At 41.3% G+C, this 15,419-nt stretch overlaps 2 protein-coding genes across 2 annotated transcripts; both read left to right on the top strand.

Moving 5' to 3' along the window:
• Positions 1–446: 446 nt before the first annotated feature.
• Positions 447–1,545, top strand: LOC101173513 (trace amine-associated receptor 13c-like). The gene is made up of 2 exons (XM_023951169.1): positions 447–571; positions 659–1,545. The coding sequence occupies exons 1-2, from the start codon at positions 486–488 to the stop codon at positions 1,455–1,457; spliced, it is 885 nt and encodes a 294-aa protein (XP_023806937.1). The 5' UTR covers positions 447–485; the 3' UTR covers positions 1,458–1,545.
• Positions 1,546–4,204: 2,659 nt separating this feature from the next.
• On the top strand, positions 4,205–15,217 carry LOC101173267 (alpha-tectorin-like). Its single transcript, XM_023951168.1, has 18 exons — positions 4,205–4,723; positions 5,038–5,135; positions 6,437–6,664; positions 6,744–6,827; positions 7,207–7,312; positions 7,389–7,518; positions 7,603–7,840; positions 8,345–8,501; positions 9,278–9,362; positions 9,444–9,506; positions 9,585–9,787; positions 10,035–10,169; positions 10,367–10,554; positions 11,057–11,208; positions 12,609–12,854; positions 12,939–13,101; positions 14,758–14,850; positions 14,944–15,217. Exons 1-17 carry the CDS (start codon positions 4,678–4,680, stop codon positions 14,848–14,850), a joined length of 2,415 nt encoding a protein of 804 aa, XP_023806936.1. The 5' UTR covers positions 4,205–4,677; the 3' UTR covers positions 14,944–15,217.
• The last annotated feature ends 202 nt before the right edge of the window (positions 15,218–15,419 follow it).

The following is a 15,419-nucleotide window of genomic DNA, read 5'->3' as shown; positions in this document are numbered from 1 at the left end:
TCCTCCGTTTTTCCAAACTTTAAACATTTCATGGCTGACTAAGAAGGTGTTGACAATGAAACTTAAAAACAGACCTCAAAGAAGCCCAAGATAACTCTTTCTATCTATTTGTTCTGTTTTTGAAGGGTCCCTGTTCCACATTACGTGGTCCATCACCTGTCATTGCACATCTTCAGGTAGGACTTGTGTCATGCTGACAGTCGCTGACACAAAACTTTTCATAAAAAGTGACATTTCTCTGACTGTTCTGGAAGACGTCAGTCTCCTGGCACCAGGCTTGGATCAGATCCCAAAGGTGTAGGACGGATCCAGCCTCCATACTTGGGAGGGAGGAGGGATGAGGTGGCAGGCATAAAAGAGTTACGCACTGAAGAGTTCTCCCACCTCCTCTGAGGATGCAAACCCAGGCGAAAGAGGCTGAACTCTGTTTTCCACATATGCTTAACTCCTCCTGCAGGAGAAGCGGGCGTCCTCCTGCAGAATCCATGTTCATGTACATCATACTGTGCTCCATGTCTGTGCTCACCGTGGCGCTGAACCTGCTGGTCATCATCTCCATCTCACACTTCAAGTATTCTGAACGTTTTAGGCTGCAGAACAGAACAGTTTGTGTGTGAATGAGGTTCTGCACAGTAATGTTCCTCTGTTGCTCCTGCAGGCAGCTCCAAACTCCCACCAACCTCCTCCTCCTCTCTCTGGCCGTCTCAGACTTCTTTGTGGGCCTCCTGGTGGTCTTTCAGATCCTGCTCATAGACGGCTGCTGGTTTCTTGGTGACGTCATGTGTGTGGCCTATTATATTGTGGACTACGTTGTCACCTCTGCCTCGGTGGAGACGGTGGTGCTCATATCGGTCGACTGTTACGTGGCGATCTGCGAGCCTCTTCGGTACTCCATGAAGGTGACGAAGAGGCGAGTTTGCATCTCTGTGTCGGGCTGCTGGATCTTCTCCTTCCTCTGCGTCTTCCTCGTGATGAAGAACAACCTGCAGCAGCCCGGCAGTCATAACTCCTGCCAAGGGGAGTGCGTGGTTGTTTTCGACCAGTTTTCGGGGCTGGTGGATGTTCTGTTCTTCTTCGTCGGGCCTGTGTCGGTGGTGTTGGTTCTGTACATCAGGGTGTTTGTGGTGGCCGTGTCTCAGGTTCGAGCCATGCGCACTTGCGCCGTTCACGGCTCGGCCAGAGTCACTCTGAAGAAGTCTGAACTCAAATCTGCCAGAACTCTGGGACTCGTCGGGCTGGCTTTCCTGATCTGCCTCTGCCCGTATTTTTCTGTCACCCAAACAGGGCAGGAGGCCCAGTTCCAGGCGTCGTCGTTCGCCTTCGTTCTCTTCTACTTTAACTCCCTCCTGAACCCTCTGATCTACGCTCTGTTTTACCCCTGGTTCCGAAAATCTGCTAAACTCATCATCACTCTTCAGGTTCTGAGAGCCGGCTCCTCTCAGATCAATGTGGAGTAAAAAAAAAAAAAAGACTGATTTTTCTTCTTAATAAAAGAGTCAAATTTTCTTTTAAAAAGTCCAAATTACAGAACGTTTTGTGTCAGATTCAAATAAAAAATGTGAATTCCAAACAGTCATAAAAAAAGAAATAGTTCAATAGTCAAAGGGCTCCTTCAAAATTACTTAATTCTATTATTTTAAACTGAATTTCATCACAATTTTTTTTTTCAGTTGTCTTTCCAAGCAACTGAAATATTAATTTATTTTTTGAAAATAACATTTCAAAAATTGTTTTGTGGTGCTGAAATCTATTTCGTATTAACAAAAAATGCTAAATTAACTATTCAAAGTGTTGCAAAGACCCCATTGTTCTTTTAACAAAATAAATTACCATTGAGCTATTTTATTTTGATGAGTATAATCTAAGCATCTAATGAAAACCCAGAATTGAAAATCTTAAAGGTCAAGTTTGGTTTATTTCAGGCTGTAAAAACAAAAAAGACAAGAACATGAAACAGATTTATCAAACATATTTAAGTTATTCAGGCATAATTGATTGGAAAATAAAATATAATGATGTCTCGTCTCAACATCGTTAACCATTCATATTTAGACGCATTGAATTCATTAAATATTGTCAAACAGACTTTGACGATTTGCTCCACTGAGGAGGAACAGGTCACATCAGCAGGAGGTGAGGAAGAGGAAGTGTGAGGAAAAAGATGAAAATGACTCATAAGACTGAAGCCTGCTGGAAATCTGCATCATCGTTTGATGGTAGATGTTGAATGAGTGTTGATCTCCACATCTGCTCAACTCCTCCTGCAGGAGAAGCTGGCGTCCTCCTCCAGTGTCCATATTCGTCACGCTGTCCTCCATGTTTCTGTTTCTCTCTCTCTCTGGGCTTCAGGTGTGATGGGTGACATTTTCCTGTTTCACCTGAACTCCTGTCTGAACCCTCCGGTTCCTCCATCATCCTCCTTTTTTGAATCCTAAAAGGCCCGGTTGGTCAGCGTTCATGAATACAAAAACCCCTTTTTTTCTCTTCAGTCAATCATTTCATTGATAACAAACAAATCGTCCGTTTTTCAGGGAATTTGCTTTAATTTACAGAATAGATAAGAAGACAAGAAGAACAGATCAGGAACAAACGAATAAAACCTCAGATCTCAGCCAAAGACAGATCTTCAGTGAGTTTCTGAAATAAAGAATCTATAACAAGGTCCTTTGTGTTTTATTTTGTGCATAACTATTCTAAATTAATAAGAAAATTAAGAATACTTTTAAAAAGATTAGAATGTTCTTCTTAAGTATAAAAAATGAAAAGGAGGTGTTTATGTGACAGATGGAGGCCTGGACTGGAGGGAAAATCTGTTTTTTGTTTTTCATCCTGATCAGGATTTGTTTCTGGAAATGTCGCCCCCAAATGAGCAGCTGGTGCAACTGCATGATGCTTCTCAGCAGATTAGACTGTTTCAGTTCTAGGTTCTCATGTTAGAGTGCTGTAGGTTAAATAATAAAGCATGAAATGGGGAATTTAACAACATTCCTGCTCATTCAAACCGAATCAACTGAAGTTTGCAGAGGCAAACCTTTAAGTCTGGATGAGAATCTAGTTTTTTTTTTGTGTGTGTCTGTTCTTCTGCTCTTTTTATGTTCATGATCACAGGTTGTTAGTAATTGTAACATGGAGGACCAGAGAGGCATTGATAAAAACTTTTTTCAATAAGTGGAGTAACATTTAACAATAACATAACAATGGAAAAAACAAAACTTTATGAAACAACTGGTGAAAAAAACACTTAAAAACAATAAGTGCTGTGTTAGAACTTAAACCTGGTGAAACAGACCCAGAAAAAAAAGAACTAAACGTCCATCATCTTTTGATCTATTTTTAAAGTCTTCCCAGTGGTCTTTTGATTAGGATCATGCCGTCTTTAAGCCTGCCGTCTATCGTTTCTGCATATTGATCTGCAAATCAAATTCGAGCTTACATTTTTTTATATATGTCCATCATTTATAAAAAAAGGCAGCAAGATCGTGTTAAAAAACACATTTTTCATTAGTTTGGCCCTTTAAACACAAAGTCTATATAAACCTCAAGACAAATCTAAAGGACAGCTATCTTCAGAATCCTCATGATTTTAGTTTGAAATGAAAACACATGCATCCTACTTTGGGTATCAGCTTTACTGTTATTGTACAAGTACAACGAAATGTTGCAGCAACTACTTTATGCAAAACTGTAAGAACAAGATGTGAAAACAACAAAGTGTAATAAATTCATTTCTGATAATGCGCACCTCGAAGGGCATTTTCCCGCATGTATCCGTTTTTAATCCACACCTTTAGAATCGAGTTTTCCCTTGGTATAAGGGTAACTGACCACCATAGACGTAATTATACTAGAACTTCCTGAAGTGTTTTATGTCACTTAAAAAGAACATCAGTGCTAAAACCCTTTTCTGTCTTTATTTTAGTGGCTTGTAGGCGTCCCCGGGGTTCACATAAGACCTCAAGAGGTGAATGGATAAAGCAGCTCTTCAGCGTTTGTCTCTTTAAGCTTCAATAGAGCCTTTAAGCTCAGGTGTGACTTTTTTATAGTTCATTTCTGCAGGAAAAACACAAAAGCAGAGCTCCATCAGGAGAGCCTGCTGATGCTGTTCTGCAGGGTTCTTGACACCATCAAAGGCGATCTGAAAGCCACAAACATTCCTGCCACACAATAGCCGTCCCTAAATCGTTCATCTGCCATTGTCAGGTTCAGGTTCTCGCCTTCAGGCCTGTGTTTGCGTTAATTACAGAGTTAAAGGTGGAATGTTCCCTGAAGAAGCTGGGCTGGGAGAACCACCTTCTGGATGAAGAGACTGACAGTCGCTTCATGTCAGCTGTTTGAGTTTGTGAAGCACAAAGCTCCAGTGGGACGTGTCCTCCAGCTCACAGCCTGCTACTCTCAATCATTCTTCTGCAGAGCAAGAGCTCAGAAAGCCGTTTGGGTCATCACTTTTACTTTGTTTTTATTCCTTAGTATTGTCTTTAGGAGCCGATTTCCTGCAGAAAGTCATAGATTTGTGCGTTTTAGCAAATCTTTCATAGACACTAAGATGCTGTTCTTTGTGAGGTCAGGACAGTAAGGAGACTGAACATGAGAAAATGTATTATTTCCAGCTGACACAAGGACAATTTGAATTCATAAAAACTCATTTGTGTTTTTCTTCACAGAAATCCTAAGGCAGACATGAAGCTCTTCAGGGTGATTCTGACCGTGTGCAGCTTTCTGTCAGGTGAGGAGGCTGATTTATAAAACATTCATGTCAGTTTCATCTCATTGTTAGTGTTTACCTACCAGAGTTATTGTTTTAAAAATGTTCTACTTTCATCTTTTTTTGTGTGATTTTTGCTTTAAAAACTTCTTTCTTCAGTCATTTCTTTTATATTTTGTCAACCAAAAACCTTTTTCATTGGTTTTTTTGGGGATCATTTTGCTTCCTTTTTGAATTGCAGACGTGTCAAAGGGGCTGAGATGTTCCTTCGTCCTCCTCTTCTGTGTCATACAAAGCCGTCTCTAAAGACAAACATTCATTTTTCTTTTCCTCAGGTTCAGCGTCAACCAGTCAAACGTTCAGAAGTTCTGGCGAGATTAACTTCAGTTCTTGCCCCATTCACTTCTACGGACAGAGATACGAGAAAGCTTATGTGAGTCATACATGTTCACATGTGCCTATATTACACTCAAAACCTCAAAGTAACATGTGAAATGATCACTAACTAGGCCTTGAAACGAGTTATTTCACATTTAGCAGGTTTGTTAACACGAAGCTGTTTTTCATAGATATTTTTAAGTATTTGAATTCAACTAAAAGTAGATTATTCCCACACAAAAGAAAAAATGTAATGAAGGTTGACTTCCCTCACCGCTCCATAACCCGTAAAATACTTTATCCAATGCCCTGAATTTTAATGCAGTTCAAACAAGCTCACTAATTTTTCTTTTTTTTAAAAGCCAAATATAGCGTCACCCATTTACCACAGTAAACGCCTAATAAATCTGAACATTTAATGAAGACTTTTTATGAATCCACTGTCTTCTGATGATAAAAAAATACATATTTAGATTTTTTTCAAATGAAACATTTTTCAAACCATTGACTGTACATGAGAACTGGACTGAGTGACCCCTCCCCCTACAACTTCCTAACAGGGAGTGGTTCCAAGAAGCCAAAATCCCATAGACATCTATAGAGAAATAAACAGCTGTTACTCAGTCAACATCTTCTTGATAATCCTCTCGTCGTTCAATTTATTTTTCAGTTATAAACTGACCAATCAGATGCCTCAGTAAAAGAAGGTGGGGTCCACTGTCCTCAAGTTCGAATTTCCTAACGTTTTTATGAGAATTTGTCTAGCTCGCTTTCAAGTGGTAGGGGGTGTGACCTTCCACCAAGCTTACTCCTGATTGGCGAAAGTGGTTGTCATAGAAACAATGACTCAGACCAACTTGACGAATCACTGCTTAGTGACCGGCTTCAACATGGCGGCGTCCATATCATGAAAAAATGGAGTCTGAATTGACGTTTTGTGGTTGGAGCTGAACAAAAACCATTTTCTATGGTGAGGCAATTTGGACAAAGCCCAAATAGGGCTTCGGATCATTTTGGAGGTCTACCTGCTGCAGGGCTTGGGACATGGTTCTGCTTCAGAACCCAAGTGTGTTTCAGCCTGTGCACATGTAATGTACTGAGAAAGAATGTTACCGTTTACGATTTTTTTTGGTAACGAAAACAATCATAACTGCAAAGTAGCCCCTCACTATCATACTCCCACCCCCATGTTTGACTGCTGCTCTCTGTATTTCCAATATGACCGCTTCCAGAAAGTTCTTCTTCTGTCCCATCAATCCACAGAATATTTGTCCAAAGGTTTTGTGGAATATCCAGTCGTTTCTGAATCTTCACAGAGTGCTTGACGATTTTTTTCTGCCTCTTTCCGCTGAACAGGTGGACTTCAGCGCAGACAGATTTGCTCTCTGCTTCAAAGCCTCGTACGGCCGTGGAGCCGACAACGACTGCATCCTGATGTCAGGTGGGACGGCTGACAGAGGGGACCTGTCAGTGCTCACGAAGGAAATCCCAACCGGATCAGGAGTCCACAAACTTCTGCCCACCCTCAAGTCTGCTGGGAAATGCGTAAACGTCATTCCGCTAAAGGACAGCAACATGTCCCAGGTGAGTTTCCCATCAGTCAGTGAGTCCGTCTAAACCTCATGAAGATGGTTTGACAGAAACCTCCTTCTCTTCTCCACAGATTCAGCAAGTTGAACTCGGAAATTTTGGGGCTCAATCAATCCTGGGAATCAGGACTTACTCTGGATACAACGACAGCAGCGTGGTGCGTATCTGACCCACGACCTGAATCGAAACACAGCAGGACAATGTGTGCGTGCGGTGCGGAATGGGCGGGGCATGTGGCTTTGTTAGACACCCGTCATTACAGCAGACATGGACAGGAGCTCAAACTAGGAGCTTGATTACATCATTCTGTGAGCTGTAGGCTATACTTACATTTTTGGTTAACATGACGTGTTGAAATATTGACAAACTGCTGTTCTGCACCTTGAAACAATGAAAAGCCGTGAGAATGAAATCGAAATCTGCTCTGGCACAGCAGCGTCTGTCATCCCCTTCTGAGGAAACAAGTCACTGAAGCTGCAAACTTTGACGCAGGCTGACTGTAACCTGCCTGCTGCGGCTTTTCTGGTGTCTTCCAGGAAGCAGATGCTCTTGTCAACGGTCTCACGGTTTCCAGACAGACGTTTCAGGCGTCTGAAACAAACAGAGGCATCATCACGGACGTGAGCGGATGCAGACTCTCGGGTGAGGTTTCTAACTCCAAGAGGAAAAAGCCCCCACCTTTGAAAACGCTGCTGGAATCCATGTTCCACACTTTCAGGTTCGGTTTATGTGACCAACACCACTATTCAAGACCTGAGCACCTGCTCCACCATTACCTGTGATGTCAACGGGGTTGCAAAAGCCGTCTCTAAGTGTGGACCTAATGAGCGTTGCCGGGGCGATGGGAGGTAGATTTATATAAGGACATTTTTAAGACTTTAGGTACCGTGTCCCTACATCTCTGACCAGTATTCCATCCTGCTCCTCGTCAGCTGTGCCTGGAACTCTGTGTGCTCTGTGACCGGCTCCACCATCATTGACTTCAGTGGAAAAATGAGCTCCCTTCCCGACCGGTGTGGGTACTCTCTGCTGAGGTCCCCCTCCCTGCCCGGCCTGCATGTGACGGGGGTCTTCAAGGAGAGACGACGCAGAGACATGAGTTTTCTGGATAAAGTGATCCTGAATCTGGACGGGAACGAGATTTCTCTGGAACAAGGTGGCAGAGTTAAGGTACTAACGGACTTTAGCATTGTCAAAATGAAATCTACGGTGATTTGAAGTGCAAATCAACAAATGCAAAAACATTTTAAAGATCAAGATAATGAAAGAAGCAACATGAATAATAAAAAAAGCAATAGATTTTAGAAATTAAATCAAATTTCCAGAAACAAAAACTAAAAAATAAAACATTTTGGAAAACAAAAGTAATATCCAGAAATCAAAATGAAATTGAAATGAAATAAGAAGGGTGGGTAATATGGGCCATCCCTGATTGGATGAGGACGTTTGAGTTCTGAATAAGAGGGTTTCAAGAAGGATTTTTACCTGAACTGTGGTAAAGAGTTGATTGATCAATTGCCAAACCTTTGTAGTCGGTGTGCCCAGAAGCTTAAAGAAATATCTCCTCTAGCGAAATATCTGTTGAAAAGGTGAACGAACCTCTTCATCCAACCAGTGATGCCCCTTTGGAACAAAAGTCCTCAGTCATCTCCCGTCTTCTGTCCTGTCACGAAGCTTGGTGGCAGAGAGCTGCCCCTCGGCTCGAGTCATCTGCTCTTCCACGGTGTGGAGCTCTCCAAAGACCAGGCGGATGTGACTGCCAAGATCGCAGCCTCCAACTTCACAGTCACGGTCCTCTTTGATGGGTCCTCTGCAACAATCCACCTTACAGGTGAGCTCAAAGTTCCCGTCAAGGACTTCATCGTTCATACAGTGGAGTCATTCTAACTGATCCTTGATGTTTGTTCTTATTACAGTAAATCTGATATCTCTCCTGCCACATTTAGTATAGATAAACCCCATTACCCCAGTTGCTAGGAACATCTTTCTATTGTTTTTCAGCCTGGGTATAAATTTTGAAACTAAAGCACATGCATGCCTCGTGTGCTTTATTTCCTGTGATGGTCGTTGTAGGCTTTCAAAAGTAAGAACAGACCAAGCATGGGTCTATCCATCCAACATAACTCCATGTTTACAAAAACAACCTTAACTTTCAGCAAATGTAATTGGGCTGAGGTTTTGTGGTCAAGCTAATGAGGAAAATATTGGTTTTAACGCTTAGTTTTAACGCTTATAAAAAAAGTTAAGCAAAAGGAGTTTATGCAAATATACTCCCGCTGTGTTCAGGAAGTCTTTACTTACTTTCTATTGTAACAGTATTATCTGTCCAATAAAAGTGGTGCTACATTTCTCTCTGTCTAACAAAGAAGGACAAGGAAGTCAGAAGAAATGCAGGAGGAGGATAAACTACCATGCAGGAAAAAAGAGAGGACAAACTCAAGAACAGACAGTAAACTTTTCATTTCTTTCAGCTAAAGTCAGTCCTGCAGATCAAGTTGCACCAGTGTGTCTGTTTATCTCTGTTAAACACTTCAAAGCACTTGATGTTCTGAAGATTGTCCTGTCAAACATTACTGACATTTTACACGATCTGTCTTGGATGCCAAGGACCAAATGGAGCAACTTTCCAGGGTTTATGTGAGAATTCAACAACTTTGACACAAGTCAGAGTCTCTCAGTACAGCACAGCAGAGTAAGACTCCCTCCAGGTCATTATTCTTTCCTTAAATGTTCTCAAAGTGTTTATCTAATAATTGTTTTTGTTTTCACGCAGCTGTAACACTGAGTATCAAGATGCAGCTGACAGCTCCATAAACTGCAACAACACGGTCAAATGGTAAATGCAGATAAAACAAAACTAGCACTGTCTTTCCTCTTTACTCTAATGTTCTGGGTTTTTTTTCCGGTTTAACAGGTGTGATGTCCTGCAGAAGGCGCCCTTTGACATATGTAGCTCCAACATCAACCCTCAGCCCTTCATGAGTGCCTGCTCAGAAACTTTGTGCAAATACCCGGCAAAGGACGGGCTGGAGTGCCAGTTCCTGGAGGCCTATGCCAAGGCCTGCCAACTCCACAGCGGTGTGAGGGTGGAGGGTTGGCGGACACAGACCAGCTACTGTACGGCCTTTGCTACACCCATTCTTCTTAATCTGTCCTAATCGACACTGACAATGTTATTTTAGTGAAGTTTTTAGAAACTTAATTTTTGTATAATTCAGTAATATATGTTACGATTAAAAAAAGGGAATTTACTTATAGATCCATTAATAGATGTTTCTCCTAGTGTTTAAGTCATGGCTCTGCTGCAGGGAATAGACAAAGACAAGGACGTTTTCAGCTTTTTAATTGGATTTTCTGTTTCCAGGTGGAGTTGAGCGGACTGCCTGTCAGAAGATCTGCAGCTCCCATGAGTTCTGTGGTCTGGACAGCCACAGTCAGAAGCCTCGCTGCCTTTGCCGTGCCATTTTTGCCTCTAAATACAAACCAATTGGCCGCTTTGGTGAGTCATCAAAGAAAAATAAAACAATTTTATCAGTCTTCTCCTCTTTCTTATCTCAGTAGTCTGTGACTTTATGAAATGCCTTGATGGGTTTTAAATCAACATGCTGGACTTGGTAGCCTTAGCTGTGGTTTTTATCTGCCGGGGTTTTGCAATGAACCAGAAAAATACCTCTCTTTGTTCCGTGTGAATTTAAGGTGAGCCGATAGTTTGTGAGAAGAAATCTGCTTCAGTGGTTCTGGCCAACTGTCTCCTGGAGGACGAACGCATCGACTATACCACTTTACACCTCAATGACCAGACCTGCAGAGGGGAAATGGACAACGTGACCCACATGGTGACCTTTGGCTTTGACACTGAGAAGTCATGTGGAACCCTGATCATGGTGGGTATCCTCTGTAGTTCAAGAGAGGTTAATGTTCTTCTTCTTATTTGAGGTTCAAAGGGAAAATTCAACTGGAAGAAATCAGAAATAAGCTGGGAGATGAAATCAGATGATGGTTCATCTAGTCAGTCTGAAGATTTTTTTTCTTTAACAAAATCTCAAATCTTTTCAAGCTTCAGTCTTCAAATTGAAGGCCAAAAGTTTAACAAGTTGTTTCTGTGGTATGTCTGCAAAAATGAGCCTGAAACTGTTTAGAGAACAGAAATAAAGAGATTCCAACATGTCAATGTTTGACCATCCATCCACCGAATCCCTTTGGGGGTCACAGGGTTGCTGGAGTCCATCCCAACACACCTAGAGATAATTTGTAATCATCTATTAAACGATGAAGCAGGTTTTTGGACTGTGGGAGGAAAACCCACACATGATGGAAGAGAACATGTAAACTGCAGACATGAAACTGTTTGGGATGAAGACAAATAAAGCTGGAATGAATCTGCAGGCAAACGACACTCAAATCATCTACAAGAACGCCATCATGACAAAGACAGCCGCGACTGGGGAGATCGTCCGTCACGAAAAGCTGCGTGTGGACTTCTCCTGTTACCTCAGCCAACCAGAGGTGAAGAGCTTGGCCATGCGGTTCAAGCATAGGTGAGGCGTTTCGTAAGACCGGTTCAGACTCCATAACGTCTGAGCTTTGTTGTTACGCTCCCAAAATATGCATTTTAGGCTTGAAGGCATTAGTTTAAAATTCGTAACCAATTGGTTTGATATACCAGGTGGGCGTGGTCAATGCTGAGGCGATCATGTAAAGTACTTTCTTCTTCTTCCACCTCAGCCGCTGTCTCCGAGCTGCTTTTACAATTCTTTGTGAAACATCAGACCAAAACCAAACTTTCTTCACAGTCTGAAGGCAGTAGTCCCCAACCTTTTTCAGGAGAGGGGCCGGTATATTATTGTCACGGACCGGCCTGTACGAGGTTGGGGTTGCCGTCTGATTTATTTATTATTTTAGCTTCCAATTTCCCTCAGTTTTTGAGGGTAAAGTTTATCTTCATCCTCTGTAAAATGTCTGCAGCTGCTTTAAACTTTATTTAATCATTAAATTTCCAGTTGGAACCATTAACCCTTGTGCTATCTTAGATGACCCCACCCTTACTTTGACGTGTTCTCCCTACTATGACAAAGGTCGATAAAGGTGGAAAAATTTCATGTAATCCATGGACACCAGTGTAGATCACATATCATTGAAGAAAAAAGGTTCAGAGCACTGTCTGGTGGGTCTAGATGACCCCACTCCCAATGTTAAAGTGCCTAGGATAGCACAAGGGTTGAAAAAATGGGATTTATTTTCCCGTAACCCATATCTGACAAAATGGAAGTTTCAAAAATCAGACGCCAACTTCAGCGTGTCCGACTTCAAAGGTGCAACAGATTAAAAAAAGTTCAATAAAACTGGTGTTTTCTAATTATAATCATACATGTGAGCAACTTTATTAGCAGCATCCTTGTAACATTAGACAGCCGGTCGCTGAATTTTATTCATTATTATTATAGTCTGTGGGACAATAAATGACAATAAATCCACATTTGGAGTATAGACTTCTAGTTTTTATTTATTAAATGCGGCTATCTATATTTTGTTTTTCTACTGTTTCGTCATTGGCTCTTTTCTGCCAAAAGAAACTTTCCGTGTACTTTTATTTTTAACTTTGCTACCTTGGGGGTTTTAATTTAGCGGTCGGTGCCGCTGCTTTAAGTATGTAGCGGATGGATTTTTGACATGCGACCGAGCAATTATGTATTATTTTGGCCAGATTTAGTGCAGACAATCCTGTAGTTTTTCAAAATAAAGCTTCCCTTTTAACTTAAAATAAGATTAAAACAGAAAAATAGTAGATTGTGGGTTTTTTCTCTGCGAGTTGGTACCAACTGTCCCACGGGCCGGTACCGTCCGTCTTATGGAAACAAACATATTTCAATGTTTAGCAGATAATATTGAGCTTGTCAGAATTCCAGCCCCCATTAAAGAACATCATTTTTTGTTTTAGCTCAATGATCCAGCATGTTTCTTCTGGGGAGTGGAGCTACAATCTGACCATGAAGGCATACACCAGCTCAGACCTCACAACACAGTTAGATGAAAAACAAGAACTCGATCTGAACCAACAAATCTGCGTGGAGCTGAAGACAGAGGGACTTGATGGCAATGCGGTTTCTGTGGTTACGGACTCCTGTTGGGCGACTGATCAGCCGTCACCAACCGGAAACCTGAGATACGACCTCATTAAAAACAGGCGAGACCCTGTGCAAAGATCTGACTTGTCTACGCTGCTCTTTGCCATACGCTAACGTCTCTGCTTTGCTGTCTGCCTCAACAGCTGTCCCAACCCTGACGACGAAACCATCAGGGTGATAGGCAACGGACAGGGAACCTCCAACTACTTCTGCTTCAACACCTTCCAGTTTTCTGGCAGGAACAGTGAAGTCTTCCTGCACTGCAAAGTAGAGCTGTGCATCAAACAGGGAGATAACTGTGTCCAGGTGCGTCCCGTGTCTCACCTCCCAAAATGATCAGAAAAAGCTTTAAATCCATGAATTTAAAAAACTGAGCTCTGCTGCTTTCATGTGGGCTTTGTGTGTCGGATAAACCTGAGACCTTAGTCAGGATGTCCACACAAACTACTCTGATTGTCTAATTTACTTATTTCTAACAGTCAGGCTGAACACACTTATCATGTGAGGAGCACTAATGGACTTCTTGTACAGTCCGCAGGACCTGGGGGGATAAAAAAAATGAAATATTTGGATGACACGCCTCCGTCTCACCTGCTTCACCCTTACCTATGTGTTGTTTAAGTGTTCTCTAGGACCTGTCGCGCGTAGAAAAAAGGTGCATGAACATTTACTCTCCGCAGGTTTGTTGAGTGGTCTACGACCATTTTCCCCCCAGCAGACAGCCCATATCCACCTACAATCAAAATCAAATCAAATCAAATCAAACTTTATTTTTAAAGCCCTTTTCACATAAAAGCATAAAACAAAGTGCTTTACGTTAAAACAAAACAAAATGAATAATATAAAAACAAGCATGAAAATTAAAATACACAAGCACAAAAATTACCTACACACAACCTCCCCACTCCTTTCACACCTCCCACCCCTAAACTAATGGGGAAAGACAATGAGAGATAGGCTGAGCACGAAAACAAGATGCTGGAAACATTAATAATTGGAACCTCCCTCTCTGTGAAGAGCTGCATAACCAGCCAAATGCAGCATAGGGGCAGTTGTTACTAACTTTTGTTTTGCTCTGTAATTTTACTTCTCAAACCTAGAGAAACTACCTGGAGTAGAGCTGGCATTTTGTGGTACAAGCACCAAGTGTGACATGGACGTCCCTTAGGATCCCTTCTTTTTGAGAAGCATGTTAGCCACGGGAAAAACAAAGATTTTAATTTATATTCAATAGGATTATGGAAGGACACCTCAAGTTTAAAGACTGCATTTTATGAATGAGCGACCCATATTGTTGAAACTGGGGCAAATAGACACATAGCATATAGTAACAGTTTAGTGTATCGCCGCCATCTTTACATGGCCGCCATTTTTTATTTTTCTCATCACTAACGTGCTTTTCTGACAGAGGAGATCCGAAGGTACATCCATGCCAAATTTGCTGCTTGTACCACATAGTTGTGCATTTTGTGGTACAAAGTGCTGCTGTCTCATTTGGCTCCGCCTCAGTATTTTTTATAGCTAGTAATCTGGTACTGTTTTCTTAACAATTTCAGAGTAAAATTCAGCTCCTAGCATGGAAAACAGAACAAACTTTTAGTTTGAAATAAGGTTTTTGCTTTTCATTGGTCATACTATCAATTAAAATATACACGTAGGAAAAAAAGAGGAATTTTCACAAAAAGAAATGCACTATACATAATAAAAATAAAAAAATAGAAACATGAATGGTGGGCGGCAGAGGAGCAGCATTTGACCTTTGGACCTTTGGAAAATTGCAGGTATGGATCCCGACTAATAAAGCAGAATTACTCTGAGGAAAACCATAAAGGTTCTGCTGAAGCTCCATTGTGTGACTTCATTTACGGCAGTCTTTGCACACTTATCTATATGCATTGTTGCACAAAAAGGAAGACAAAAGTCTCATCTAAGCCTTTATTTTTCAAAACACCATCTTTCCAGAGGTGCAGCCAGGGCCAGAGGAGGCGCCGGTCTGCTCTGCCTGGATATGAGGACAGAAACCCCGCCCTCATCTCTGTGGCCTGGATGTACTAGGTACAGTCAACCCACGAACCATTTTCATTTACAATGAAAGAAATGCACATTTGGACAAAATATTCACTTACCGTACATTTGTTTTATTCCTAGGTTTCTGTGGAAAGTCAAGCTGTCCTAAAATAATAAAAATATTCCTGAATTTTTAAATCTATCAATACATTAAAATATAATCCCTATGGATTAAAGTCTCTGCTCTTAAATACAATAAACTGAACAAGATGTTCTTTTTGCATTCTGACGTTTCTGCTGTAACTTCTTATTCAGGAAATGTTCTTTAAATGGTTGCAGCGTGGCCTTGCTCTGTGTTAAACTGCTAAAGCTAACTTTACCTTTGACATTTTATTGAATAAATGATTTAAATTCATCAACTTTGCTCTATGTTTTGATCCTGACATAAGTCTGAAGTGGATTTTTAATCAATGACCTCCAGATGTAAAAAGCTTTGCTTCGGTGATTTCACTAAAAGAAAGAGCCCACAAAAAACCTCCTTTTCAAAGCAAGTTAAAAGAAAATACAATACAAGATGTTTGTTCCTCATTATACTTGAAAAAAATCTAACCACAGAA

This window comes from Oryzias latipes, chromosome 21 (assembly GCF_002234675.1).
Source record: "Oryzias latipes chromosome 21, ASM223467v1".
In the NCBI taxonomy this organism is placed as follows: Eukaryota; Metazoa; Chordata; class Actinopteri; order Beloniformes; family Adrianichthyidae; genus Oryzias; species Oryzias latipes.
The sequence above is the reverse complement of the archived record's forward strand: the minus strand, read 5'-3'. Positions and strand labels throughout refer to the sequence as shown.